Source organism: Mirounga leonina, unplaced genomic scaffold, assembly GCF_011800145.1.
Source record: "Mirounga leonina isolate KUSES-001 unplaced genomic scaffold, KU_Mleo_1.0 Mir_153, whole genome shotgun sequence".
Lineage (NCBI taxonomy): Eukaryota > Metazoa > Chordata > Mammalia > Carnivora > Phocidae > Mirounga > Mirounga leonina.
In genome coordinates, this window is record NW_023270387.1 from 27,040,764 (window position 1) to 27,068,365 (window position 27,602).

Consider the following 27,602-nt stretch of genomic DNA (forward strand, 5'->3'; position numbering starts at 1 on the left):
AGGTGCGTTGTCTCTCAGTTCTGAAAGCTCGAAGTCCAAAATCCAGGTGTTCGCTGGTGCATGTGCTCTCGACGGCTGTAGGGGAGAATCTTCACTTTGCCTCCTCCAGCTTCTGTGGTTTGCCAGCAATCCCCGGCTCTCCTTGGCTTGTAGGGGCATCACGGTGGTCCCATGGTGGCCTTCTCCTTGTGTGTCTTCACACGGTCTTCCCTCTGTGCCTGCCAGTGTCCAAATTCCTCCTTTTTATGGAGGAATTTTATGGAGGAATCACACTGGATTAAGGCCCACTCTAATGCCTCATTTTAATTTGATTACCTTTATAAAGACTCTGTTTCCAAATAAGGTCACACTGTGCAGTGCGGAAAGTCAGGGCCTCAGCAGATCTTTTGGGGGACACAGTTCAACCCATATCCGGGAGTTTTCAGGGAAGAATTAGGATTTGAAAGCCAGGTGGTGTCGGCCTCGGTGACAGAAAGAACATAGCTCTCTGAGTGATAGATGCAATCTGTGCAAAAGGAATGATGATGTTTGTTCAGGGTGAAAAATAGCAGGGCCTGGCTCGAAAGCTGTGGCTGCAGTGGTAGGGACAACAGTGGTGACAGCGCTAACACCTGCAAAAATTTATCACGTGCCTTTCACTGTGCCACCCACATGGCCCGTGCACTCCATCCTCAAGGCACCGCTAGAGGTGGGTAGCATTATTCTAAGTGAGTTGTAGAGAGCAAGCAATGGTGGCGCAGAGGAATAACGTAAGTCAACTCCTCAGGAAGCTTCAAGTAGAGGATTGGGTTTGTCTGATGCCAAGCTTTTGCTTTTTCCCGGGATCACCTGTTGCCTTCCTCACGGCACAGGTGTGAGGTGAGCCGGCATGAGTAGATCGGGCTACTTGTTGAAGGGTCTCCGCAAGGCAGTGGGGTTTGTGTTTGATGTTGTAGAAAATAGGGAGCCATTTTTAGTGTCTGGAGAGGTGTGACATGATGGAGGGGGTATTTTAGGAAGATGAACGCGTCATTTCCATCGAGGGATGTGTTTTCTTTGGAAAAGAAAGACTTACAAATGAGAAGCTATTGACCACGAAGGGTTTCTTTTCATAGGATTTTATCAGGTGATTTGCTCCTTTCCCCGCTGGTAGCTCTTAACCAAGAATTTCCTTTAGCACTTTAAATGCACTTTAAAGTATGCTCTGCTTATCTGTTTTTTCCCCCAGTATTCTTTGTAAGTTCCTCATATGAGTGATAAAGCATTGATCATTTACAGCCAGAGCACAATTGCTGTTTCGAAGAAAACTCTCCTTGAATCATTAACTCTATAAATTCAATCATCACCTCTGCAAATTTCAGTTTAGGTTTTTTTGTTGCTGTTGTTCTTTAATTCTTCATTTGTTTTAAGCAGCAACTCTAGGAATTTCATTCTGGTGGTTCAGAGTTTAATTTGTTATGTTACTGATCTTTTTCTCTCTGTTTTTGCTGCCCATGCTTCTCCTACAGAAAAAAAAAAAAAACTATGTAAGGATAAAGGGGAAAATAATAACAATGAAACCTAAAATGTACAAAGCATTTTACCATACAAATTACTTTTCGTGTACCTTACCCAATTTAATCAGAAAGTAGACATGTAACAATTGGTGAGCAGTAGAATCATTGTGGTTTTTCTATAATTTCTACATTTGGTCTGAAGAACATATGATAGTAAAATTAAGCCTCATTGCTTTTTGCAGGATGACTTAAGTGTAAATCCCTTCCCTCTGGTAATAGAAATCTGGATCAATGCAGAACATACGGCTTCTCCAAATCTTAAGCCATCCAACTTCCTTTCCTACATAAGATTGCCTGATACTCACGTACAAAATTACACATACACTAATACACCTATTGCCACTTGATGAATTCTTTTTTTTTTTTTTAAAGATTTTATTTATTTATTTGAGAGAGAGAGAATGAAAGAGAGCAAGCACATGAGAGGGGGGAGGGTCAGAGGGAGAAGCAGACTCCCTGCCGAGCAGGGAGCCCGATGCGGGACTTGATCCAGGGACTCCAAGATCACGACCCGAGCCGAAGGCAGTCGCTTAACCAACTGAGCCACCCAGGTGCCCGCCACTTGATGAATTCTTGATTGTGATTACCCCAGGATTTATGTACTTGCTTTTGAGTCCTATAATCCCCCGGACTTGCTTCTCTTTTGGACGTCCATATAACAAGTTCATCCAGGCTGGGTCCTTGTAAGTCTTGCTGTGGTCACACAAGAACGTATTTGGATGGTGAAATTAAAGCAGATGCATGGCCTCTAGTTGGAGGCAAGGACAAGAGATGTAGAGACCCCTGTGTCCTTTAGTTTCCTTGCTTTGGTGGTACAGTACACAGCCTCCCAGGAGATGTGAGCTTCTACCAATCACTGCTCTGACACCGGAGCTCAGTCCAGAAACAGCTGTCCAGAGCTAATTTATTTCCTAATGCTACGGCACTGTTAATCTATAAATTACATTGGTAATTCGAGCTATTATTAATTTCAGATGGTGTAGGGCAAGTATAATTAAAATATGACACCAATTGCCACACATATGTACCAAGGACTACTATTTAAAATTAATGGGAATATTAAGTGTGACACTAGACTCCGAGATGCTTTGCACAGTAATTATAGCATTCTAGCTGGGAAAGATCTGACAAATGTAGGCTTGAGGTTTGTAAAAAATAAACAATGACAACATAGAAAGAATCACAACTTCTTCGTGTAAATCTTTCCTTCTTATTTCCTCCACTCTTCCTCAAATCACGGTTAGTACTTCTCCCCCTAAAGATGCTTACAAACAATAGCAAAAAAAGCTACTGTTGTGTTGTTAATTAGAAGTTTCTTACCATTTGGGACTGTGAGGCTCTGTAGGTTAATGTTGAATTGTCCTCTCCATAGCCTGGACTTTTGGGCCCTGTTTTCTATGTGTTCCTGGTTCTTGTGAATTTTGGTTGCTTTCTTTTTTTTATTTTTTTTTATTTTTATTTATTTTTTTATATATATTTTTTAAGATTTTTTATTTATTTGAGAGAGAGAATGAGAGAGAGAGAGAGCATGAGAGGGGGGAGGGTCAGAGGGAGAAGCAGACTCCCCGCCGAGCAGGGAGCCCGATGCGGGACTCGATCCCGGGACTCCGGGATCATGACCTGAGCCGAAGGCAGACGCTTAACCGACTGAGCCACCCAGGCGCCCGGTTGCTTTCTGTAACAGATACAGGCTGTTCTTTCGCTCTCCTATAGGTAGTAAAGGCACGAGAGTGTCTACCCATATATAGTGTGGGTTCCATGTGGCAGGCAGAAGTGTGAGGAAATGCTCAGGTTGGGCTTGATGGTGGCACAGACTTCTCATGACCAAGGAGTGGTGGCAGTGGTGGGCAGGTTGTGGCCCTTCTTGACAAGATGGTCATTTTCTAATTGCTGTCATTGTTATGTCTATTGTTATCTTGACAAAGATGGTTACCTTAGGATAAATACAATGGTAACTTTACATACCATATCTATTGTTCCTTGTATTATATTAGTTTCTTACTGTTGTCATTTTCATGCTTTGGATCAGCAGATCCATGTGGCATTATGGGGGAGTCTTATCACCCAGAGAGAAATGTTCCTTTCTTTCCTTTACTTGTGTGGGCCACTCATGATAAAACAGTTTCACTCCACCTGAGTCTGTGCTTCCCAGCAGATTACAGACTTACTTTCTAAAGCAACAGGTGTGCTGCATGTGAGAGTTTTGATTGCTTTTGTGTGTATATATATATATATATATATATATATATATATATATGTTTTCATTTGTTACCCCAAACAACCCTGTGAGGTTATAGGACTGTATGTACAACATGCCTGAAAAATGTCTCTTAGTTGCCAGGGACAGTCTCAACTTATGCTTATTGTCCCAGAGAAACTATTAATGGTCCCCCTTTTACTCTTAAAGTATCCCAGTTTACATGATAAAATATGTCATTATGCTAGCTATCTTTACTTAACAGAGAAGGCAGAATAATGCTGGGATGTAAACAGTTCCTTTTGTTCTCCGTTGCCTGTCCACAAGTAGGCTAAAGTTCAGGGTGACTAAGGGAGAAAACGGTGAAATCAGTCTTCTAGGCTTTAACCTTATGGTTTCCATAAGCCAGTGCTCATGGCTAGTGCTCAGGTAGGAAGCCAGTAGGTAGAGGGTTGCTATTATTCACAATTTTTCAACAGAGAAACTGCATCTCAGGGCGGCGACATGACAGGGTAAGGTTTGCTACCATGTCTTCTTGCTCTTCACTTTCTTCCGTATGTGTGGTTAAAGCGTGGTGTCCTTTTTGTTGGTTTATCTTCAGGATCTCTACACAAGAGCTCTAGCAGATCAAAGTTTAGAAAACTGATCTTTGCTTATTTTATTGATTGTCTAAATCTAAAAGCACGAGTTTGAATTTATTTTGTCAGTGTCTCCACTGCCTTTTGTGGCTCGTGTGTGTGTGTGTGTGTGTGTGTAACTGCTAGTGTGGTATTTTTAATTGACCCATGGCCTGGGATGCGGTGATCGGCTCTAGACTTCAAGGTTCAGCCTCAGTAATACCTTGAAATCAGAAAGAGTTCATATTCACCTATAGTGCCTGATTTAGACCCCAGAGCCCCACTGCGTGGTAAGATTCGGGCAGTGTAAATGTCAAAATTATTAATCACTTATGGAGGACCAGGAATTCTCCAGGCTCTGTGTTCAGTCTAGGTAGGAGCACAAACATCTCAGCTGGTCCACTGGGGAACTAAAGGAAAGTTGACGATGGAAGCAATAGAAGGGCGGGGAGTGGGGGAAGGAGAACGGGCATCGTTCTCGAGAACGGAAACTTGGAAATGGCACAATTCTCTGCAGACATAACCATTTTATGCTTTGTTCTCTAAGTTTATACCTTTGGCATTTTGTTTTGTTTTTTTTCTCACCACACCTTCTCCTGCAGCCGTGGGCTTTGTGAGTGAAGACGAATACCTGGAAATCCAGGGCATCACGCGGGAGCAGTCGGGGGACTACGAGTGCAGTGCCTCCAACGATGTGGCTGCACCAGTGGTCCGAAGAGTAAAGGTCACCGTGAACTGTAAGTGGTCTCAGGACCCCGACCCTGCGTGTGCGTGAGGCAGGCTGCTGTCATGGCCACAGCGAAGAACGTAACAATAAAAAAAAAAAATTAATCAAGTAAAAGAAAAAGAGAAACAATTCCAAATTCTAGTTTAAAAAAAAAATGCAGCTGAAATTTAATATAATCCCAAACTTGACTTCTATTCCTGGAAGATCATTAAATGGCCTTCAATGCCTAATTTATAGAAACGCATCTTTGAATCCTAGTTTTTCTCATGCTTTGCTCATAATGTTTCCAAGCTCCTCCCTCTCTAGCCCAGTCACGTCCATAGTGGGGAGCAAAATACCTTGTGTGTAAAGGAAATTAATGATATATTTATGGAAATTTATGGTATACTTATGTGATCTCATACTTTTGTGATTACATGTTGATACACAAAGGACTCATTCATACTTTAAATATAAATAAACATACACATATTACAGGATGCATCTCAAAACCTGATTTTGACTAACAGAGGTACAGAATCCAAAAAGTTTGGAGTCCAATCTAGACTCCTCATTCTCTGTTATCAACCACCCAGATTCTCTCTGACATTGAACCTCCTCCACTTCCCCACCTGTCTTTCACGCTCTCTTCTCTATGACATATTGAAAGTTTTTTTCTGCTGTGCTCATTTCAGGAAGTCTTACAACAGGATAGAACCCAAGAACTAAACCAGTAGACAAGAAACCTTTCTCTTTCAAAACTTGTGGGTGGAGGTGTGGAAAGAATATTGTGCTTTGGTGATTACTCATTAATATTTTTCTTTCTGTTACAATTAGAACCTCCTTAATACACAGCACTTTAAGAAGCAAGGGAATAGGTATAACAATGCTACGGTTTTTAATACCAAAATGTGTACCACCAATATTTTTAAAATAATTTGAAATGACTTGCGGTTAATAAAAATTAACCTGAAAAGTAAGGGGATGTGCACAAAGAGAAAAACTGATTTAGGACAATAAGTGAAAGCTAGGGATAAATGAACACAGGAAATATATACCTCAAGGAGGGAGATGCAGGTGCAGAATTTGGCTTTGAGTTGTGAAATCAAAGTGGGAGACAACATCTGCTTTAAGGTTTATGTCCATAAGATGAAAGCAAACCCATTGCTTGGGAGAAACACTGCTTTTCCTGGTATTGAGACCCAAGAGAAATTTCTCTTTAGTGTCTCCACAAATAGATCACTTTGAGATATAGTCAACAGCATCACGCACGGTATTTCTGCAATAAATAGAATGCCAAGTTTATTATGGCTGTTTTTCATAATGCACTTCAATGCAAACTTTTGGAATTGCCAAGGGTAGTTAGATAAAGACTTGAAATGAACGCAGGCCAAGTTTATAGGTCTAGTTTGGTCCGGCTGGATTCGGGGATCCATTTTAGGATGCCTGGAAGAATGACTGATCTGTCTAGGCTTCAGGCAATTCTCCATGAACATTATTTCTTGCAACTGAGCTTTTGATGGGAATTGAATGGTTCGAGGTTATAGACTTTGGCAAGAACCTGGTGTGCAGAAATTCTGTAAGGCTGATTAAAGGAGTGTAGGGTTGATGGGCTGGCATTCCCTTATGAAAGTTAAAAAGTTTAAACTGGAAATACGCCTGAATGCTTGGTCATTCCACCTCTGCACAGAGGGAAACAGCAACCATACATACTAGGAAGACAAGCTTTTCCTTAGCACCGTGTTGAATGGTTTCACTCTCTGGCTAACTCGTCTATCAATTTGTCAGCTCTAGCAAGCAGAGTAGAGCAGGGAGTAAACACCAAAACCAGTAGATGAGGCAGCCCGCCTCATTTTAGGATGCATTTTAAAATGCTACAGCACAGCTTCTCTCTGCAGACCCGCCGTACATTTCAGAAGCTAAGGGGACAGGCGTCCCCGTGGGACAGAAGGGAACACTGCAGTGTGAGGCCTCAGCTGTTCCCTCCGCAGAATTCCAGTGGTACAAGGATGACAAAAGGTAAAGACACCCTCGGGGCGCCTGGGTGGCTCAGTCGTTAAGCGTCTGCCTTCGGCTCAGGTCATGATCCCAGGGTCCTGGGATCGAGTCCCACATCGGGCTCCCTGCTCGGCGGGAAGCCTGCTTCTCCCTCTCCCACTCCCCCTGCTTGTGTTCCCTCTCTCGCTGTGTCTCTCTCTGTCAAATAAATAAATAAAATCTTAAAAAAAAAAAAAAAGGTAAAGACACCCTCCCTACCTCCCTGCCCCTAAGGAGAAGAAAGTTTTTCCAGCTTCCTGTTTCCAGATGTTTATGCATGAATCTCTGAACAATCTTCTTCTAGTTCCAACTAGCTCTCAAGGTGGGGGGGGGGTCTGATTATTCATGATTTCCAGCTCTGTTTTTAACATTTCCATCGCCAATCAACGGGCCTGAAAGAAAACATTGTTTTAGGAAAGCAAAATCTCAAAGAAGGGCCACCAGAAGCATCACAGGTCCTGTGAATGTTTTTTTTATAGGGCAAGAAAATAATGGGTTCTGCCTGAAGCTATTTTTAACACACTCTCAGGCTTGCATTAAGAAGATGGGAATGTTCACGGGGCGCTGGGAGTAGCCAACAAGTTAGCAGGTCTCCAGTTCAGATCCGGACACCATCGGTGGTGGTGGATAAAAGAGTCCGTGACCCGATTTAGGCTTCCCTTTGTGTCCGGGCTGTTCTTTCAAGGTAAAAGAAAAGAAAGGGGACTATTTCTTTCCCTCCCATTGTTGCAGCCATCATCAGGATCTCTGTTGTGATTCGGGGAAGATTGTCATTTGCGAGGAGTTACCAAATGGCAAGTCAGCACAGGGTTCAGCAGCTCAGAACAGCCAGGCAACCTGACAATTACTGTGATCAAAGAGGTATTCTGAAGTGGATGAACAATGAATAAATGTGCAAGAGCTGTCCATGTTCAAAACGCTTTGATAAAAATGGGGAGGGGGTGATGCAACACCGTCCAAGGTGCATATGGGGTGGAGGAGGAGGGAGCTCTGGGGGCCTAGAAGCTGGTAAGAAAAACAGCCCAAGGGGGATTGTGAGAAGGGGGACACGGAGCAGGTCCAGGCCATCAGTGACCCAGCTGTTGCCCGCACTACTTAGAACATCCCCAGTGCACCGTGGGTGCCTTTCTTTATGAGGTCGGTGAGGCACCAAAAGCTCTCCCAGTCTTGGACTCACGTGACTCCGTCGTAAGCTTCGTCGTGTCCTATCATGATCCTTCCAAGCGAGAAGCAGTGCTTTTCCATCTTGAAGTACAAAGCCTGGCAGCAACTTGGCAATGTGTATCTTATTCACCTGGCCCATTTTAGAGATGAAAGACGTGAGGTAAAAGGAAGAAAAGCAAACACATGAAGAGGTGAGAAGAAAGAGCTGGCTTTCCCCTCTTCTTCTCAGAACTCAGAATCAAGCTGAAGGGAGTAACATTTTCCCAATAAATAAGCATTTTCTTGCAAGTCCTGCTTCCCTGGTCCCTCTGCCTTCCCACTGAAGGACCCCCTGTGTGAAAGTCTGGTATCCGAAAAAACAATAACAAAAAACATGTATCTGGGTCTTCCCCTAATCAGATGCATCCTATTTTTTAAAAATTCTTTATGGGAGAAAAATGTAAGCACAAGTGTAGGGGAAAGTGAGATCTTAAAATATGTGGAGGAAAGTAGAGCCGTCCATAGACAGAAACGGCCAGTGGTGAGAAAAAATGAAAAGAGCCTCGCTTTGCACCCTCTGTGTCGTAGGAGGGGCTCCTGTGTATGCATTAATTTCCCAGGAGGAGACAGCCCGGTTGCATCCCCAGGGTGGTTTCAGAACCCACTGGCTCAGGCAGCCTTGATTCCTCCGCTGTCCAAGCTCTTCTCATGGGGGCTCCTTTCTCCCCTTTAATTGATTCTGGTCAGTTTTCCATATGTTCCTCATTTATTGATTTCCAGTGTTCTCCCACTGGAGTGGAGTTGTCTGTCCTCCTGACACCCAGCTCGGCAAGAACAGCTCTGGCTCTGAGGTCTTCGTCGCTGCCATTCCTTCCTGTGCCCCTGAGGCTGGCAGGCAACCTCCTCCAGGCAGCTCCCCATGGAGGAAAGAGCAGCTCTACCCTAGCTCCATTCCCAGTGACATGAGCGGACTTCCGAGGCAAATCAAAGGAGTCTATATGATGGGGACAGGCAGTTTTCCCAAAATTTACAGTAGAAGCCTCTTTTATGTATGTCCTAGCACTTCTCAACTGCACGCCACTGTGTGTGTCATCAATCAAAGGGAGAGGAACTGGGGTGCTGTACTTACTAAGAGCCACCCATCCACGGGGGCATGAGCCAACGAAAAGCCTCAGGTTCATTAAAAACCTGAAGCCTGGGAGCAGTATGGGATGGGGAAATGTGTGACCACACAAAGAAGAGGCAAGTGTGTCATCCCAGAAGCTGCAAAGTGCTGCAAAGCGCTGCTCGCCACCCCATCCTGCTTTTAGCTAAAGACGTTTCAGAGCTGTCAAGCAGGAACCTGCTTCGGGTAAGTGTCTCTCCCCACTGCAGAGCTGAAATCTAATTCACAGCTTGGTTCTGATGTGAAGGCTTCCTCCCCAGCCCAGGAATGGCATCAGAATGGCAAATGGGATCAATGCACTTGACTAGCTCTTGAAAACCTCCTGGTGGGTGGGCTTGTAGAGCCTTCTTTGGACAGCACCCCCTAGAGGATCAATATCTACATAACAAGCTGGAAATATAACAGCAGCGTCTGGAAGCACAGCCGGATGCCTCATTCCGTTCCTATAGTGCTCACATTTTAATGAAGTCCGTGGACTCAGGCCAGTTCACTGCCCCTAGCTTATGAGAGAGAAAGGCTCTCAGAGGAAAATCTAAATAATGAAAAACAAGCAAGTTCCTCCACCCATCCTTCTGACTTCCCAGGAGACAGATGTTAAGCGAGAACTGAAGCCAGAGCCTGACTTTCTCTTCTGATCGGGTTGGGGTGGCAGAGAGAAACATTCTGTAGTCCTACAGGAACAACGTCTTCTGATGATGACAAAGCAGCTGTCCTCTGTGCCAAAAACATGTTGGGACCCAGGAACAGGCGGGAGGTCTTGATGTCTGACTCCACAGAAATTAAGTATATTGAATAACATTTTATAGTTTATGGAGCATTTTCTCATCATTGTCTTGCTGGGCTTCACTTCCTATTCTGCCTTGAATATTGTCTTTCTCAGTTTGATGACTCTGAAACCAGCCATTGACCCCAATTCCTGTCCCCTGTGCCTTGACATTGTTTATTTCTTACACATCCTGTCCCAGCGAAGCCCTAAACCATGTTCCCTGAGATCCTCCATTCAGAAGGATTTTTCCCCCTAACATTTATCTTTCCCATAGCATAGGCTCAGCTTCTGGGCAAGGAAGACAAATGATTTCAGAGAAAGTAAAAGGTTGGCTTAAAGCCCATTCTCCGAAATAGGACATTCCAGAGTTTTTAAAAGGAAGAGGGTTGGTCTCATAATTTCTATGTAGACATGCAATGGTAGTAAGAATTTTTGCTGACAGCATCCTGAAATAGAGGATATGACCCCACCAATCCCTAAGCAGTGTTCTCCCTACCCTCTCCATCTCCTATCTATGGCTTTAGCAGGTATATCTGTTTTCCCCACTCACCTTCTGTGGCCTTTCTTTAGTGGCCCCTACCACAAATGCGAGCCCTTGTGGCCTATTGGACCGCCATAATGGATTGCTCAGGGAGACCATCCAGGCTCTATAAGGTCAGATTCTTAGGAATCTATAATCCTTTCTAGACTGAGTTATTATAATACTCTGGGCAGACCACCTCTCCCAAGCCCTTCAGAGTACACTGTTGTAAAAGTGATCCCCGATTTTTGTATTCTATTCACCACCAAAAATAAGGTATTATCTGCAAGTTCATAAAAGAACATTTATCACCCAGGTGTTGAAAACACTTTGTCCTTTCAAACCCCTCAAGTTCTTCTCTTTGAAGATTAAGGGCTTTTTTAAAATTATTTATGGTTGCCATCATCATCATCATTTTCATTAGCCTTATCATCAATATCAATTAAGTGCACACATGGAGTCCCTACTGTCTGAATATCACACAGCTGGAACTTTTGAGGTGTTGAAGGCACCTGCCTTCAGAGAACTTGATGAATATCTGTAGTGCCACGAGTGTCTCCAGACACATGCATAAAAATAGAAAAATACAATTATTGGTCATTGTGTGTGAACTTGCATTAGTTGAGTGGGGAAAAAAGTAGTCATCATGATGTCAGAAAGGGGGCAATAAGAAGATCAGTAATTCCAGAGTCTGTCTTCCCCCTATAAGAAAAACATAACCATCTCCTTTTTTCTCCTTTTTTGTCTCTCTCTTGTTGGTCTCAGACTGGTTGAAGGAAAGAAGGGGGTCAAAGTGGAAAACAGACCTTTTCTCTCAAAACTCATCTTCTTCAATGTCTCGGAGCACGACTATGGGAACTACACCTGTGTGGCCTCCAATAAGTTGGGCCACACCAATGCCAGCATCATGCTATTTGGTAAGACTGAGCCCCGAGCTGGGCAGTGAAAGCAGAAAAGGGTCCTGTGGGACAAAAGGAGTCAGAAGGAACGGCTAGGGTGAGGTGGCAAGTGTAAGAGAATCAGGAGAAGCTGGGCAGGGATTAGCGAAAAGAGAGAGGAGGGGGAGTGAGAGAGAGAGAGAGAGAGAGAATGCTAGTGCATGGATGGGTACTGCTAGCAGGGAAAAAAATGAGAAAGAATGTTCATGCTTCATTTTGTAGTGGGCAAAACCCTGAGGCAGGAGGACAGGATGTAGGGATGATGAAGTGACATTTAATTTTTTCTCTTCAAGAGCTCCTCAACTGACAAGGGATGGGGGGTTCTAATTGGGTACAATAGCAAAGCACTCGGAGAGGAACATTTACTATTTCAATACTTTGTTCACTAGAGTCCTGTAAAATGTTACCATTTCTCAACCTTTTCCTGGCTGTTGGGATGTAGGAGAAAGTAGATTCTATTTGTAAAAGTAGAATCATAGGCCTTGGGATCCTGAATATTAGCTTCAGAGGGAGAATTCTCAAAGGAAATGGGGATTTCCCCAGCTCTTCATTTGTATCAAAGGGTGTTGTCTGACTGGATTAAGATATATTTGTCCAACCAAGCCACCATCCTGACAGAAGTCACATAGTCATTCATGCATTAATTCATTAAACAACGGTTTATTGAGGGACTGATGTGGGCACAGCAAATCGTTCTGCCTTCCTTACATATCTGGCAACTATATTGGTGCCAGAAGCAAGTAAAGAAAGCAAACAAACAAGCTCCCCTTTAAACCCTGGATGTCTCAAATAATGCCATAGAAGTGAGCTGGATATGTAGGTCTGTGTCATCCGCTAGGACTCCAGGTATCCAGGGATGACTTGCATCCCTTGGTAGATGCAGATTCAGCTTGCAGGCCACAATTGAGGGGAAAATTCCTGATACCCTCACAGGCTCAGGTAGCTTGGAATTTTCCAAATCCATCCCCTAATCTCCCATGGTAGCAAGCACGCTTGAATATGATGGCGAGGGAAAGCGAGGAAGTTAACAGATAATTAGCAAGAACATAAATTCCTTTTACTCTGAGAACTCCCGGAAAATCCCATTAGCTTCAACTACCTCACCCTCGCCCCCAGCCCCTACCGCATCCCTCCACAGCACATTGTATCCGACCTGTCCTGAATAACCTGCCTGTGTGGCTCCATTGTCCCATCTCGGCTTCCAAATCACATTCGCCCCCCCCCCTTCTATCCAGCACGTAAAACAAAGCCCAGCTTTATCTAAGGGGGGCTGGGAAGGGGAAGGCTGCCCTTGATCCCAGAGCTGGTAGCTCAGAATGGGCAGAGCTATGATTAGAGTGACTGATCTGTCTGACATCTCTCACACAGGGATAGTCATAATTGCCCCTCACATTTGTCAGGTCTTTTTGGCTTTCTGGCAGGCGTCTCTCTGCAGAAACAGAAGGGCCAGGATTATAAAGGAATAGATCCCCCCTTCCCTGGCCTTGCAAATCTGAGGCTCTCCTAGCAGTACCATCCACCCCTCCCCAGGCCTGCCCCCCACCCACAGTAGCCCTCATTCCTATAAACAGTCTTCCTCCTCCTCTGACCTCCTTGTTCTTCTGATTTGGATGCATGACATGGTTTTGCAATTGGCTTTATCACTACTGTGTAATTCCCTGGCCTCTTCCCCTTAAGCCATCTGAAGATGAGAACAGGGAGAAGGCACAAACTTTGAGAGTGAAATAGCCGGTGTTTGTGAGAAGGAATGCAGTAAAGCATATGCCATAAATCTGCTCTTCTCAGCAGACCCCTGTGTGGCAATTAGAACCTCTGCCTCCCCACCGTTGGTCTGTCTGTATTCACCGTGTGTGTTATTGGGACGTTCCTCCACTTGCCAGCCCTCTGGAGTCCAGGATTCTCTAAAAAAAAATACATGGAAAAGTGACAGTATGCATTCAGATAAGTTTAGAAAGACTGGGTCAAACAAGATGAATGGAGTACACGTGGGAATGTTCTTTAATGTGGAGATTTCCAAGATTTTCTTCACATGCTAATTCTCTAAGAGGGAGAAAAAGCATGGAGCAATTTCTAAAATTAATCCAACAGAAAGCAATTTTCAAGCCTCAAATGAGAGGCAATTTGTGAGGAGCCCATCACCGAAATGCCCCATGGCTGACATAGTTCCATGGAACTAGTCAAATGTCATTAGTGTGCAAGGTGGGTGTTTCCACCCCATTGGCTCTTGCTGAGGTTTAGTCCAGACATGGCAGTCCCAAAATTCATGATGGAGGCCCACCATCAATCACAAATACAAACTTATACTGGAGTTTTCCATGTCATCTCCCATTATCAGCAGACCCTCAGCCCAGACCCATCAAGCAGACTGCGCAGATGGGAAAGCAGCATTTGTGTTATGCTAATCCATGAACTTTGTGATGCAGTCCATTCTCCTATAGCATCACAGAAAGCCAGCTACGTTATCACCATTTTGTTACCACCTTTCACACAAACTGCATGCCCTCATCATGTGACCTGAACGTTGGAAAGTGAGGAGTGCTGTGCAAAGAGGCTCCATCATGGCCATATCCAAATGCAGCAGGGTCATCCTTCCTATCATGAACCAGTAGTGTCCTGAGCATCTGCTCGCTAAGACTGCAGGGATTGCAGGGTTCCCAGAACGCCGAATCATGGTGGTTCTTGGCGCCATCTTGCTCCCGCTGTGGTGCTATGGGATCAGAAATTACTGTTCTTGGTCTCCCGAAGTGAGACAATGGGGGTAAGATGTGGGACAGAAACCTCACCTAGAAAGGGACTTTGGTCCTTTGTTACCACGTCAGCCCCCTAGCTCAGCACAGCTCTGGGAAATGTATGAGTGGCCAGTTCCCTCACTTTCCAACCATCACATCCGAGGATGGAAGCATAAGGCACATTAGTGTTTCTCATGATGCATCTTGTCCTACCACCTTTGGTTTTTGTGTCTTCTTTATTTATCCATTCCCCCAGAAATGTATGTGAAAGGCAGTATACAAACTATATATGACAAATATATAGCGGCTGTATATAATATATGTGTTTGTTTTCATTTTTCTCTCCTGTATGTCCCTCACCCGATTTAGAACTAAATGAGCCTACAAGCTCAACTTTGTTGCAAGGTCAGTATCCCCCTTGCTTTATGGTTTTTCTCCCCTTTCCTTTCTCCCAGAGTCCCCCTCTCCCCTCCCCCACCCCGCATTACCTATCTGTGAAGTTGCTTAGAAGATGCTTGCAAAAGCTGAGGAGGTCACTGGAGCTGATGGAGCTCCAGGGGTAGCTCTCCTCTCTCTGCTCACACCTTGCCCACACTTCCCCAGAAGGGCCAGGTGGGGGAAAAGAAAAGAAACACCATTGACTTCTCAAAGCCTAGAGATCTGTGTAAAGGTCAAAGGTAGAGAGCATGAGTCTGAACCAATAGGAAGACAGTCCAACCCACCGAGCAATTTTCATAGCAAAAATCCTATCAGTGGGCCCTGAGCAACAGAAGAAAACACTGTGTGCATGAAGATTTAAGTATTCCCTAAAATGCATCAGCTGGTTCAAAATGCATCAGCACCCCTCCCTTTACGTCCTATTCCATTTAGAGGTTCTCTAAGAAAGGCAGGTAGGGAGGGTGCAGCACGCATGACAGTCAGAACAATGACCTGGAATGGGATGCCTCTGAGATCAAGTTCAGAGCATGACAGTTAGTAGTTCTGTGCTCTAGAGCAATCACTAAACGTTATTGAGACTCAATTTCCTCTTCTATAAAATAGAATTGATCTGCCTTATCTACCTTAGAGTTGTTCCAACATTCAGCTGAAACTGCATAGTAAAAGGCTTTGGAAACTGTCAGGTGCATTTTGAATCATTCCAGTCCAATCCCCAGATGCAGACTGAAAGACAGGAATTTCCCTCAGTGCCACATCAGAGCTCTTCTCCCCAGCCCCTTTACGTCCTATTCCACTTCAAGCCCTTCCCCATATACAGCTCCTGCCTCACCAGCCCATCTGTGCACTGCCTTTCCAATTTTCTCAAGGTCCACTAGCCTACCATAAGTGACTCACAAAAGTCCACGAACCTAGCGGAGGTGGTTCACTAAGACTGTGCCTGAGCATTTGGGCAGCAGTGAGCCTGGCTGAGTGGTGGAGTTGAATCCCTGCTGAGTATGCTACAGTTCTCCTCTGAAGGACAGGGCTGACATAGGGTGGCCCAGCTGGAAGGCAGCCGTGAGGCTTTGCCCACCTTCCACCCCAGTGCCTGACCTTTCTCATCTCACCCACCCCCACACCCATCCCCCCGCATCCCTTCCCATCTGGCCACGTGAACCCTCAAGGGAGGCCGGCAGTAGACTTGCAAGGTGGGGAAGGAGAGGGAAGGGGATAAATTGCATGTGAAGCTGTTTGACAGATGAGGAAAAATACATTTATCATGAAAAGATTCAGGGCTACATTCTTCACCTTAGTGATGTAGGGTGCCGTAGTGATGCCCCACAAACAGGAAAATAACAAAGAAATCGACAGTAAAAGTGAAGTCAATGGAAGCGTTCAGGTCCAATTTATGATTCAACTTACGTTTATTGAACCCCGGTGCAGGGATAGTCACAGATCTAAAATCAAGAGCGTTAGGAAAGTAGCGAACCATAAATGGTAAAAGGGAGGCCTGAGGGACTGGAGCGAAGACAGATGGTGCTACAGGCTGTCCTTTCAGAAGTGACCGAACTCATTCTGATCACTTAGCTCTTTATTTCCAGAGGGAATAGGAGCTTCTAATATAGGCAGTATCTGCTTAGCAGTTAGTCTTTCCCTAAAGGTGTACTCACCTGATAGAGGGGGCATGATCCCACACCAGTACCAATGATAACAAAACAGAGCAGACACAAACACATGCCTTCTAGCTGCTGAGCAGGGGATCGGGGGCAGGACACTTTATGACCAGGCCCCACCTGCTGAGACAAAGCTGTCCTGCCTCACTCCTCTCTGCTGCAACCATGGATGTGGGTAAAAGGATCTGTACGCCAGCTCTCTACTCAGATTCTCGGGCTGCTCTCAACCCCACATCCTTCTTGTCGAGCACAGGGCAATGGGTCATTGCCAGAAGTTATAGACTGTAGACATCTGGAATGTCCCAAGATTTGGATTCATGTGGTCTTCAGTATAGCTATTGGACTCTTTTGTACAACCAAAGAATCTTAGAGAAAGCAGAACTTGCACTTGGGGCATTTCTCCCATTCATCTGTGTTCTTTCTCTCTCTTTCTCTCTCTCTCTCTCTTTTTTTTTTTTTACCTCCTCCTTTGCTAGTCTCCCACAGAATAGAGAGTCATCTATTTTCTCAGGGAATACCCCTAAGTTATGCTCATCTAATCTCAGAAATACCAAGCAAGATTTATACAAATGCATGGATTTCCACGGACAGGGTACGCTTGGCTTTACGAGAACTTCTAAGCTATTTTGTTACTCGATTCTGGATGGACTAGAGAGATTCTGATAAGAGAATTTCATCCCTCCTCTGCATTTTCTGCCACCCTTGAAGTATTTCCCTGTTCCCCTTTTGCAAGCACAACAGATTGCATGTCACCCTCTCGTATTAATATTTGGTGGTGCAGGACTCCTGCCATGATAAATAAGGACTCGGGGATGCGCCACCATCCCTCACCGAGCTCCCTTGCAGGCAAGTGTGCAGGGGCCCACACTGCCAACTCAGCGTCTTGGTAGCTGTTCATTTCCCATCCACTGTCCTTTGTCTTTTATCTCCTAGGCATGAAGTAAGATTTGATGGTATCAGTGGGCTGGGAAAGGTTGTCTGATTAATGCCTGCAAACCTCACAGTGACTGTCAAACCAACTTATTAAAGAATGGGGGAGTAAGTAAACTCTGTGTATCAGGAGGGAAAAACTGCAGCAGAAAAGATGATCAGTTCTTCCCTGCAGAGGATTAAAGGAGTTAATTATGCCCAGCCATCCAGCAGTGAGCATTCCTATGACACGTGTGTCTAAACACTGAACGTATAAAAAGACGTTCTCTCATCCTCTTTCTGGACAGTGAATATATCCATCCTGGTGTGAAACCAGCTCTCCTCTGCCCACTAGAATCAGACAGCAGCCCCGTGCTTACCTCGGTACTTAGATTTAGCTGCAGGCATTGGCTTTGGTGGCAAAAAGATCACGTTATGGATTGACCAGAGATACTAACTTAGAGGCTTGAGGGGAGTGTTTCTTTTTTCTTTTTCTTTCTTTCTTTTTTTTTTTTTTGTTTTGTTGTCTTCTTCTCTTTTCTTTCATTCATTCTTTATTTTGAATATTTTATCCAATTCTACCCTGGCTCCTCATTAGCGTATCAACAAAAAGATCACAAATTTCAGTCAAGTTCTTGGCAAGGAAAATACATGCTTGGATTGTCAGAGATCGTTTGTTTTCTTGATAGCCAAGAATGAACTCAGTAACATGAGCTGATGGGTGGCTACAACTCACCTTGAAGGCTCAAACAAGGTCCACACTTCTGCAACCTGGTGCAACAGTGATACCATCTGAAGCATGATATAGAAAACGTGTTAGCATTTCTGCATCTCTCCTTGGTACCAAGTCAAAGGGAGTGGGATGGAGTGCAGCATCAGGGTAAATACAAAGAATATCTTGGCTACATTCCCCCCTCATTGTGGTGATACGTAAGGCGGACAGAAGGACATTTCCATTAAGTAGAAGTTTTGAAACTTTGCTATCTAGCAAAGCCCAAGGATACATTCTAGCTAAGGCTCAATGTCAAATAGTTCTTTGCCAAGGTGGACACTGAAGAGTACTGACCTTCATTCAGGTAGTGTGTGTTAGAGATTCAGGGACAAGAGTAGCTGGATGGGGACAATTCAGCTGAAGTTGTTTATAGATCTTTGCTTTACAGAAAATCACAACTGGTATCTAGATCATTGTGGAACTTCCGCTTTCAATTAATTTCTCTTTCTGATAGTTCCAGCAAACCAAACTACCAAGTAGAACCCTCCCCTGTGTCCTTCCTCCAGCAGAGTCTAAATCAGCACCCCAGCAATCAGTGGCTGCCCTCCCCCACACGTAACCTACATCTGCACTGCTTGTGGTTTGGGGTTGAAGGCCTAGAACTACTTTATCATTCCATGAGTCCCTCTTCATTTTCCCTCCTGCCAATCACCCTTCTTCTTGGTACAGAGACTCAAGTCAGTCGTACCTGAGTGAGACACTTCATGAAAATAGCCCCACCTTTGCTTCTGGGTGGGTCTCGAGTCCGCTGTAATCACTCCAAGGGACTGTCCTCCCTACATGGATAGATAACATGTCACCAGCACTCCTGGCTTTTCTCTACCACCTCAACTTGACATCTTCTGTGAATCATGCCTTTGATCTTTGATCATACATCACCCCTTACATCTTTTTCAGAATGGCTTCCCGCATCGTTACTGCCCCCTTTGGTCAAGAGGGATATCCTATCTCAGGTGCCCTGAAAGCATAGATAGAGAGCTTGAAGGCATACATATGTATTCATCTCAAGTTGGTCAGATGTTTTAGTTTAGTTTAGGTTGAATTATATCTAGGTTGTCTTTCCTTCTATATGCAAGGACCTTTGCACTGAGAATGGTATCACTTTGATGCAAAGAATTTCATGCATTTGTTTTTTTTTTTACTTTATTGAGGTATAATTGACAAATAAAAGTATGTTTAAAGTTTAATCATGTTGATTTGATACACAAACACATTGTGAAAGGATTTTGCATCTTCTCTGCATCCAGGCTGAACAACTGCAGAGACCCCTAGTTAAAGTGGGAAATAAAATATTCCAGATGGGACCACTTCCGGCCATTCGGGCGGGACATCTACTATTAGCAGGAAAGGCTCTGTGGATTGTTCTGAAGGCTTGAAGCTGATGAAATGTGGGTCTTTTGTGGCCTAATCATCAGAGAAGAGCTGGCATCCCAGTAAATTTCCACAGGCAGGTCTTACCTAGCAAGTGCAAGTGCAGCAGAATACGTGTGGGTCTTATTGCCCGAGGTTGCACCTCTGGACCAGCTAGCTATAGTCTGACTCATCCAGGGAGGTCAGGCATCACAGGTCTGGGCCCTCTGGCACAGTGTTTGTAAAACGGGTAGATAAATCCCAAAGTTTTACATCTCAAATGTAGCATGGGCACTTATGTTCAGATTGCTGTAGTATAATCCATTTGTTATCAGCCAATTTTATACATAAGACCTACAGACTTCAACTAATTAGAGGATAGTCTGGTGGCCAAAGAAAGAAAGTTGTTGTACAAAGAAGTATTCATCGGCTTGGGGCCTCAGGCTCCAAGGTGTACCGAGTCTCCTGCTACGATCAGATGGATGCGTTGGCTCTCATTGGATCAATGATCCAATCTGACCATCATTCATATCCTGCTCCATCCCCCCGCCACCACTCCACCTTATGGCAACTTCCCAGCAAAGTGGAGGGCTGCACTAATGAGAGCTGGGCTGTGGTCAAGACAGCAAGAGCCAAGGGCAAAGCAAGTGCCTCTGACTGCTTTCTACCTTAACAGTGGCTTGTTTTTAATTTCTTTTAGAGGTGAAAACTACAACTTTGACCCCTTGGAAAGGTTGGTATATTTATTCCCAGGCATCTCTTCCTGGGTGGGGATGGGTATCCCAAACTCTTCACTTTCTTCCCAGATGCCTTCTCTTCTGAGCTAACCCCAGGAAGCAGCCCAGTGGGATCCTTCCCTGACCTTGGGCCATCTCTGTGCCAGTCTTGATTAACCTGTCTCCAAGGACCTGCCACTCCCCCTGGGTAGCTTCCACCCACAGATGTCTAACTGCTGTTTGCTAGAGGCACTAATGCGCCACGTGCCAGGGCCCAGAGTAGCTGCACGTCTTGGCTGCTCCACACCAGGCCGGCCTCTCTTCACACGCAGATGCTCTAATGCGATGGTCTTCTTAGACCTTGGCCTTGCATGCTGTCTTTGCTTACCCTGTTCTCTCTTTCTCTCTTCCTCTCTCTCTAACTTGGAGTTGAAGGGAGGTGATGGGAGGGAGGGGAACATGGAAGGAAGGGGGAGGTTCTTGGGTGAGTCACTTGGCTCCGAATAAAACATGTCTTATTTGAGGCTTTCATTCCCACTAGATGTTTCTGATGGATAAATTGACACTCATCACAGTTCTCTGGGACCCTAACTGTCCTGGTAATTAGTCTCTTTAGGCCTCCACAGCTCTCTAATGAGGTAAAGGGAATAAAGGCATCTGAGGCAGAGTGGAGGCGTGGCTGCTTGATGAACGGCCCTCATCTGTGTGGCCCATGTCACCAGGATGGGCGGATGCTCTGGCCAGAGCAGGCTCTGAGAGGGCCCCGCCCCAGGATGCTGGGATCCACACCTGCCTGGACAAAGGCCCTCATTTCATGAAATTCTTTCATATGCTGGCGACTGGGGGTGGCCTGTGTAGGGCCCACCTGTCCCAGTGCCCAAGTGGCACCAGGCCCCGTGGCCTCACTTCCTCTCCTCTCCTCGTTCTTGGAAGATGTGTGGGTTACACACAGTGGCAGCCCCGAGTTAGTGGAAAGAAAATTGTATTTGGAGACAGAAGTCGGGTGAGCTTGGGGAAGTCAATTAAGCCTTCTGAGGCTACGTCTCCACATATGAGAGCTGAAGAGAATAATCCTCATCTCGTACCTGAGTGTCTTTGAGGGGGCTGGGACACCCTTCCAACTGCAAGAACTCTTCCTGAAATCCTAATCGATATGGTTTTACTTCTATGTATACTTTCCCTCAACTGTAAGAACTTTCTGTGACTCTTACTGGAAATAGAAAAAGAGGTGAATGGTGTTTGGAAGAGAAAACTGAGATAAAGAAGAAGGTAGGGAAAGAGTGTTTTGTTTTGTTTTGGTTCAGTTGGTCTTTTGCTTTTTTCTCTCAGTAGAATCTTAAGAGAAAGGAAAACACAGAGGCAAAGTAAACGTGAACACATCAGTATGCATCAAAACATTCTGGTTCCTTCATTCTTTCAATAAACATTTGTTAAATACCTGCCATGGGCCCAGTTAGACACAGACCCTGCCCTTAAGGAGCTTATAACACAGAAGAGGAAATACATGTTAGATAAATAGAGAGAAATATAACACAGATGGTATGTATTTTAAAAGCTGGATGCAAACGGTGCTATGGAAGCAAAATAGCAGCCAAATCAAGGAAGGCTGCCTGGAGGAGGTAACTGGGGACCAGAACGGAATCTGGAAGGAGTGATTTGGGTGAAGAACACTTCAGGCAGGGGGCAGAGGGTATGAGGATGGGAAGGAAAGGGAATATGGCTCACACGCACACACAGTTGTGTGAGCACACAAGCCCGTGTGCTTGAGAGGCAGGGAGAAACCGAAGAACTTGTGGCAGGAACAGTGGCTGAGGAGGCAGATGGCAAGCAGATGATGAAATGTAGGGAATGTTCTACCAAGGAGTTGGGAAGTTTTGTAAAGGCTGTAGGAATCACGTAGGTTAGTATCATGATGAATGTGGACTCATAGCAACACGGCTCTGGAATTAGCATAAAGAATAGCTTCAAGGGGTCAAGGCCACAGGGAGCAAGGCCCAATCTGTGAACTTTTATGGCAATGGAAAGGAGAGCTGATGCAGAGGACAGCTGGAGTAGTACCCTTGTCTCGATGTTTCTCTGGGGTCAACCCCTGTTTCCTCCTCCTTGTGATCAGTTTTGTCCAGGTCAGGTTTCCTGGACGTGCCCAAGAGAAGGATCAGTTAGGGTGAGGGGAGAAAATGTGGGGGAGGGGGGCGGGGGCAGGCTGGACATGGTCCCACGCAGTGAGTGACAGCCCCCTGTGGGCCTAGGACAGGAGAGCAGCAGAGAGGCTCTGTGAGCTTGGCCAGGGTAACAATGCAGGCAAGAGGAGGCTCCAGCACACTTGGTGGCCTTTGCCTTTCTTCTGTGGGAAGAGTTTTCTGACACAACAGGTCAGGACCCCTCTCTGCAGGCTCTCTGTGGTACTTCCCAGCAGGCAACAGAGCCACAAAGGAACTCTGAGGGGCTTAGCAATGAAGCCAAAGACAGGGTGCCCAGAGCGCGCACCTGCAGAGGCTTCCAGCGATTGTGAGGTACCTTGGGGGTTGTTTGCCCACCCACAGCCGCCTCCCATGCAGCACGGCAGAGGCCCTGGCTGCAAACACGGTTCTACTTTTCTTACATGGTCATGAAGCTGGGTCCCTGCTGGGCTGTCTGCCTGGCTTGTGGCATTCTCCATTTTCCTCCCTGGCAACTCCCATGAGCTGGGCGGCCCCAAGAGGAGGGAATGCAGGTGGAAAGCCCAGAGCCATGAAATGCAGAGAACTGGCATTTATTCTCTTCTCCTTTTACCACAGGGCATCCTCCGAGCCATGGCCAGGGCTGGAAGTGAGGGTGGGAATGTGCTGGAGGGAGTGGGGGAGTGGGCTGCAAAGCTGTGTGTGCAAATGTTCAGGAGAGCAAAAGACGGGCAAGAGAAAGAGAGCTAGGCACCAACAGATGCGTGTCTGGCCAGGAGCACTCTGTGCCAGGCAGGCAGAACACCCTTGGAATCCTCGTGCCTTGCGCGTGGGAAGATGGAGTGCAGCCACCAGGCCTGTCCCACTTAAACATGGAACCCGGCTCCTCAAAGACCTGCTGGCCCACTGACCTCAGAAACAACCTTTGTGGCTTAGAGTCAGCCTCAGTCGTGGGCAAAGGTCTTGATGTGAAGGATCTTGGAGTGGCCCAGAGCAGCAGGGCTTCCTCCAGGGAGAGAACGAACCACCTCAGCCTAGAAGGCATGGTGAGTGGCTTCTCTCCTGGGGTTCCAAAGAATGCTCTAAAGATAACAGAGATCGAATATGAAAAAAGGAGTCCTGATGGTGGTTTACATAGAAACATACTAGTTAAATATTACAAGACAGAGACAATTAGTGATCAATGGTAAATGATAAGCATCTCTGAAGTTAAAATGTAAGGCATTGGAGCATAAAAGGAGTGCTCCTTTGTCCCCTATATCCCACTGAGGACTGGGAGAAGGAGGGCATTCCATGACACATACCTTTTGTTTTGTGTTGCCCAGAGGTTTACTTCCCAGCTGGGTGGAGAGCAGAATACATGTGTTTTGGGCTTCTTAACACGAGAACTTACACTCCCTGGCCTTGGGAATACTGTGAACCAGACAGCACAGACACATGAGATTGGAAGACCCAGTCCATTTCAAACTCATGACCATCTCTTTAGCCACTGCCCTAGAATCAGAGATTTGTCCCAAAGGTCTAGGAATTAAAGTTAGATGGGCAGTGTTTCCAGGCCAGGGGTTCTAGGACATGATGGAATCATCCTGTATGGAATCGAGAAAGCCTGGTTTGATGCTGATCTGCCTTAGCCAGAAATGTCTCTGATTCTTAGCATCCAAGTCAGACAAGCACGTTCTGACTTTGTTTCTTGACCCCAGTGTGGACATGGCCTTAGAGGGGATACCAGCTTTAAATACCTCTGTTAAATTCAGGGCAACAGAGCCTTCCAGAGCAAGTCCAATCTGACAAGGTGGCCCACTGCATTAGGTACCCAACACATCTGAGCCTCCAAACTTGTGTGTACTGTCCATGAATCATGCTCCATTTGTTACAGGCATTCTTGGCCAGAACGCTTATGTTTCAAAGAATAGAGAAACTGCTGGGAAATTCCATGCACCTCATGGTTTCCTTGCCTCCTGCCTTTGGTCCTGTCTCCCAAGAGTATCTGTCTGCAGTGAGGTGCGCCTCTCACCCGCAGATGTACACGGCTGCAGGCTGTGCATCCTAGTGTCCACATAAGCCTTCCCTCACTTGCAGGTACACAGCAAAAGGCTACCCATTTCCTTACTTCATGCCACCTCGACGTCCAGCGGGCTGGTTCTGGCCTTTCGGGGACGGGATACTTGAGCTAGCGCTGCTGTGACCTCGTCCAGATGGGGAAGAGGCCAAGTGCTGCAGGTGGAAGCCCAGTGCCTGGCCCGAGATAGAGTGATTGACAGAACGGACGCTGAGTCCGATGCAACAGCAGAGTGGAGACAGATTGTTGTGTCCAGCAGGTCCTTCCCTGCACGACAGAGCGAGCTGCTAGAGGGTTACGTGCATGTTCGAGGCAGGCTCAGAAGTGGTCAGATGATGATGCAGACACTACAAGGGTCTCACTTCCTCGAAGCTCTTTATAGAATATGGATTAATTCTGCCACCTTCTTCTTGCACTTGACCTGAGCCATGGCCTTAACACGTTACCACACAGCAAAGGAGCCGTGACCACCAGCACACTTGAACCTGAGCCTCGTGTTCTCTCGTGCAAAGGAAAGCTCCCCCTTATATAGTGTGCATCCAAGGGATCCAAGCTGTGCAAGGTTATTTCTAGTGCCCCCCCACACACACGTATGGAGCAGGAACATGAAATGTCCCAGTTAGAGGGTGATCGGGTAACAGATGGTCCCTCTTAGACCAGGCGGCCCATGACGAGTGTGCTCTCTCCACAGGCCCCGGCGCAGTCAGCGAAGTGAACAACGGGACGTCGAGGAGGGCAGGCTGCATCTGGCTGCTACCTCTTCTGGTCTTGCACCTACTCCTCAAGTTTTGATGTGAGTGCCACTTGCCTCACTGGGGAGAAGCTGCCGCCACGGCAACCACCCGCCCCACAGCAACGGCATCTCCCACAGCAACAAGAGCATCCCCGTTTCTTATGAGCTAGAATCAAATGAAATTCCGAGACACAGAGCCTAATGGGACACAAATTCGAGGGAGGGGAACAAAGAATACTTTGGGAAAACACGTTTAAAAGGGAAATTGAAAATCGCCTTGCAGGCCTTGCGGATCCGTAGGCACAGCTGAGTTTTCTTTCTTTGCCCAAATGGGAAGAACGCACGCCCGGCTTTGGACCCACCCGCAGCTGCATTGTGACCTGTTTGTGACCAGGGTGGGCCGGGCGCAGCCACTCCGCCCACTACCGTGCCCCCAGCGAGGAAAATTCTGGAGCCGGCCACCCCAAATTCAGCAGAGACGAACACAGAGCGAGTCGTGCAGGCCCAGTTGGGCCCCCATGGCCCCTTTCGGAGACTGTGCCACCCTTGGGTGTGCTACAAGATGCAAAATTAAAGAAAAAGAAAGAAAGAAAGAAAACGGAAACTAAACAAGACAGCCTGACAGCTACAACAGTCCCACAATCAACAGTCACACAAGATATTGTTAAACTTTTTCTTTTTCTGGTTTTTGTTTCACTACATGGACATCATGGATAATAAGGGATTCTGGTTCATTATTAATTTTATTAATTATATTTTCTGATATGAGTCTAGAATTTAGTGCAAAAACAAGACAGGACTAAAAAATACACAAATGAAAGGGGTGAGGAGAAGTATGTTTAACATTAAAAATAGTGTACTTCTTAACTAGGTTTACAACTGGTGGACCGCACACCGGGCATTAACCACCTGGTGAGGATATGTCAAATCCACCAAAAAAACACATACAATTTAACCAACATCTCCACCAGCGCTACAGATTTCTCCTTATCCTGGCATTTAATGCAGACAATACTATGCTTCTACCTGTTGTTTAGAAATGGAAGGGTGATCTGCACTGTATCTTGAGTTTGTTGGCTATGCTTCTTTTGATGACATATATTATACAGTATATATATACATATATTTTTTTTGTTAGAGTTCTAGCCGTTTTATTTCTCAGCAGGGTCCTTTCTCAGACATTACTGCATGCTGTATATGGCGTTAGCTGTGTGTTGATCTTCTAAAAGATGATAGAGTTTACTGGTAATTGTGTAATCAGCTCCTGCCTTTTTATTTTCTTGGGTTATTTACACGTCAGAGACATTTATAAAAAGTGAAAAGAGAAACAGAACAAAACACTAACACCAGGCGCAGCATGTTTTCCAGGTGTGGCTCTCGGAGGCGAAGGCCCTGACAGGAGGCCTGGCTTCTCCATCATGCCTCGGGGCGTGAGCAAACAGCAAGCAACTGAACCAACTAAACAGTTAGTAACCACTTGCTTTAGACCATTATGGGAATCTCTGATGCCTTCGTGACTACTGGAGAATTGAATCCTCTCGGTTCATTTTATTTAATTTCCCACCTTTGTGTGTGTGTGTATGAAAGAGAAGAAAATGCAGTTTTTAGATAACCTTTTTTTCCTCCCCCGAAGTCTGGGAACGGGAGAGGCCTCGGGGAGGGGTCCTGGATGTGATGAGGGAAAGTGGGATTGGGGCCTAGGGGAGGGAGGGGTTGTCTCTGACTTGACATTAAAAAGTGTTCCATGTCCCTCTTCACCTGGTGTGGTACCTCATTCTCAAGCGGGGGTGGGGGTGAGGGGCAAGAGAGCCTGTCTGGCTCAGGTGTGAAGAATATGGAGGCGAATGCGCATCTGACTCAAGCTACTGCCCTTTAGCTCGCTCGTTGGGGTGAAGTGGGTTCTTCTGTGGATGTGCTCTGATGACAGATGGGCCCAGGAAACCACCTTCATCCTCCTAACAGAAGCAAAGGAGGGGTGGCTCTCATGAGGACTGCATCTCCAATGCCTTCAAGAAGTGGCTGAGGTTTGCAGCATCCTGCTTGTGTCCAAACACCCCACTTCGCAACCTGGGCAAAATGTCAAGCCTGGTTAGGGAAAGGCTTTTATGTGTGATTATTTCTGGGAGGCAGCCTAGTGTAGCTATCATGAAAAGAAAAGATAGGAAAAAAAAAAAAAAAAAGCTCAAAACACTTTGGGTTAGTATTAAATAATTCCAAATTCTACCAACCAGTGTTTTAGGGACTCTCTTCCCACCATGCCTACCCCCCAAACCTTTCCTTTAGTCACAAGTAAGAGAAAAAAATAGATTTTAATACCAAATAGCATTTAAATAATTCTAATCTGTTCTGATTGATTCTGGGAATTAAGTTAGTAGCTGCAGATTCACTGAGAGGCAGAAATGCGGTCATAGCCGAAACTCTCAGGAATTACCGTCCCTGTGTCCTCGGGGCTCAGTTCCAG

The 27,602-nt window shown here is 45.8% G+C and overlaps 1 protein-coding gene across 3 annotated transcripts in view; it reads left to right on the forward strand.

The window, feature by feature from the left end:
- The window catches only part of NTM (neurotrimin), a 409,150-nt gene extending 382,007 nt beyond the window's left edge, over nucleotides 1-27,143 (forward strand). Inside the window, exons 4-9 of one of the 3 annotated variants that reach the window (XM_035009314.1) lie at nucleotides 4,952-5,086; nucleotides 6,954-7,074; nucleotides 11,452-11,603; nucleotides 14,723-14,758; nucleotides 20,175-20,207; nucleotides 25,100-27,143. In XM_035009314.1, coding sequence (XP_034865205.1) covers nucleotides 4,952-5,086; nucleotides 6,954-7,074; nucleotides 11,452-11,603; nucleotides 14,723-14,758; nucleotides 20,175-20,207; nucleotides 25,100-25,200 — 578 coding nt within the window. In that variant the 3' untranslated portion in view covers nucleotides 25,201-27,143. The remainder of the gene's footprint in view (nucleotides 1-4,951; nucleotides 5,087-6,953; nucleotides 7,075-11,451; nucleotides 11,604-14,722; nucleotides 14,759-20,174; nucleotides 20,208-25,099) is intronic. The other 2 variants (XM_035009315.1, XM_035009316.1) reach the window with 2 other exon arrangements.
- The last annotated feature ends 459 nt before the right edge of the window (nucleotides 27,144-27,602 follow it).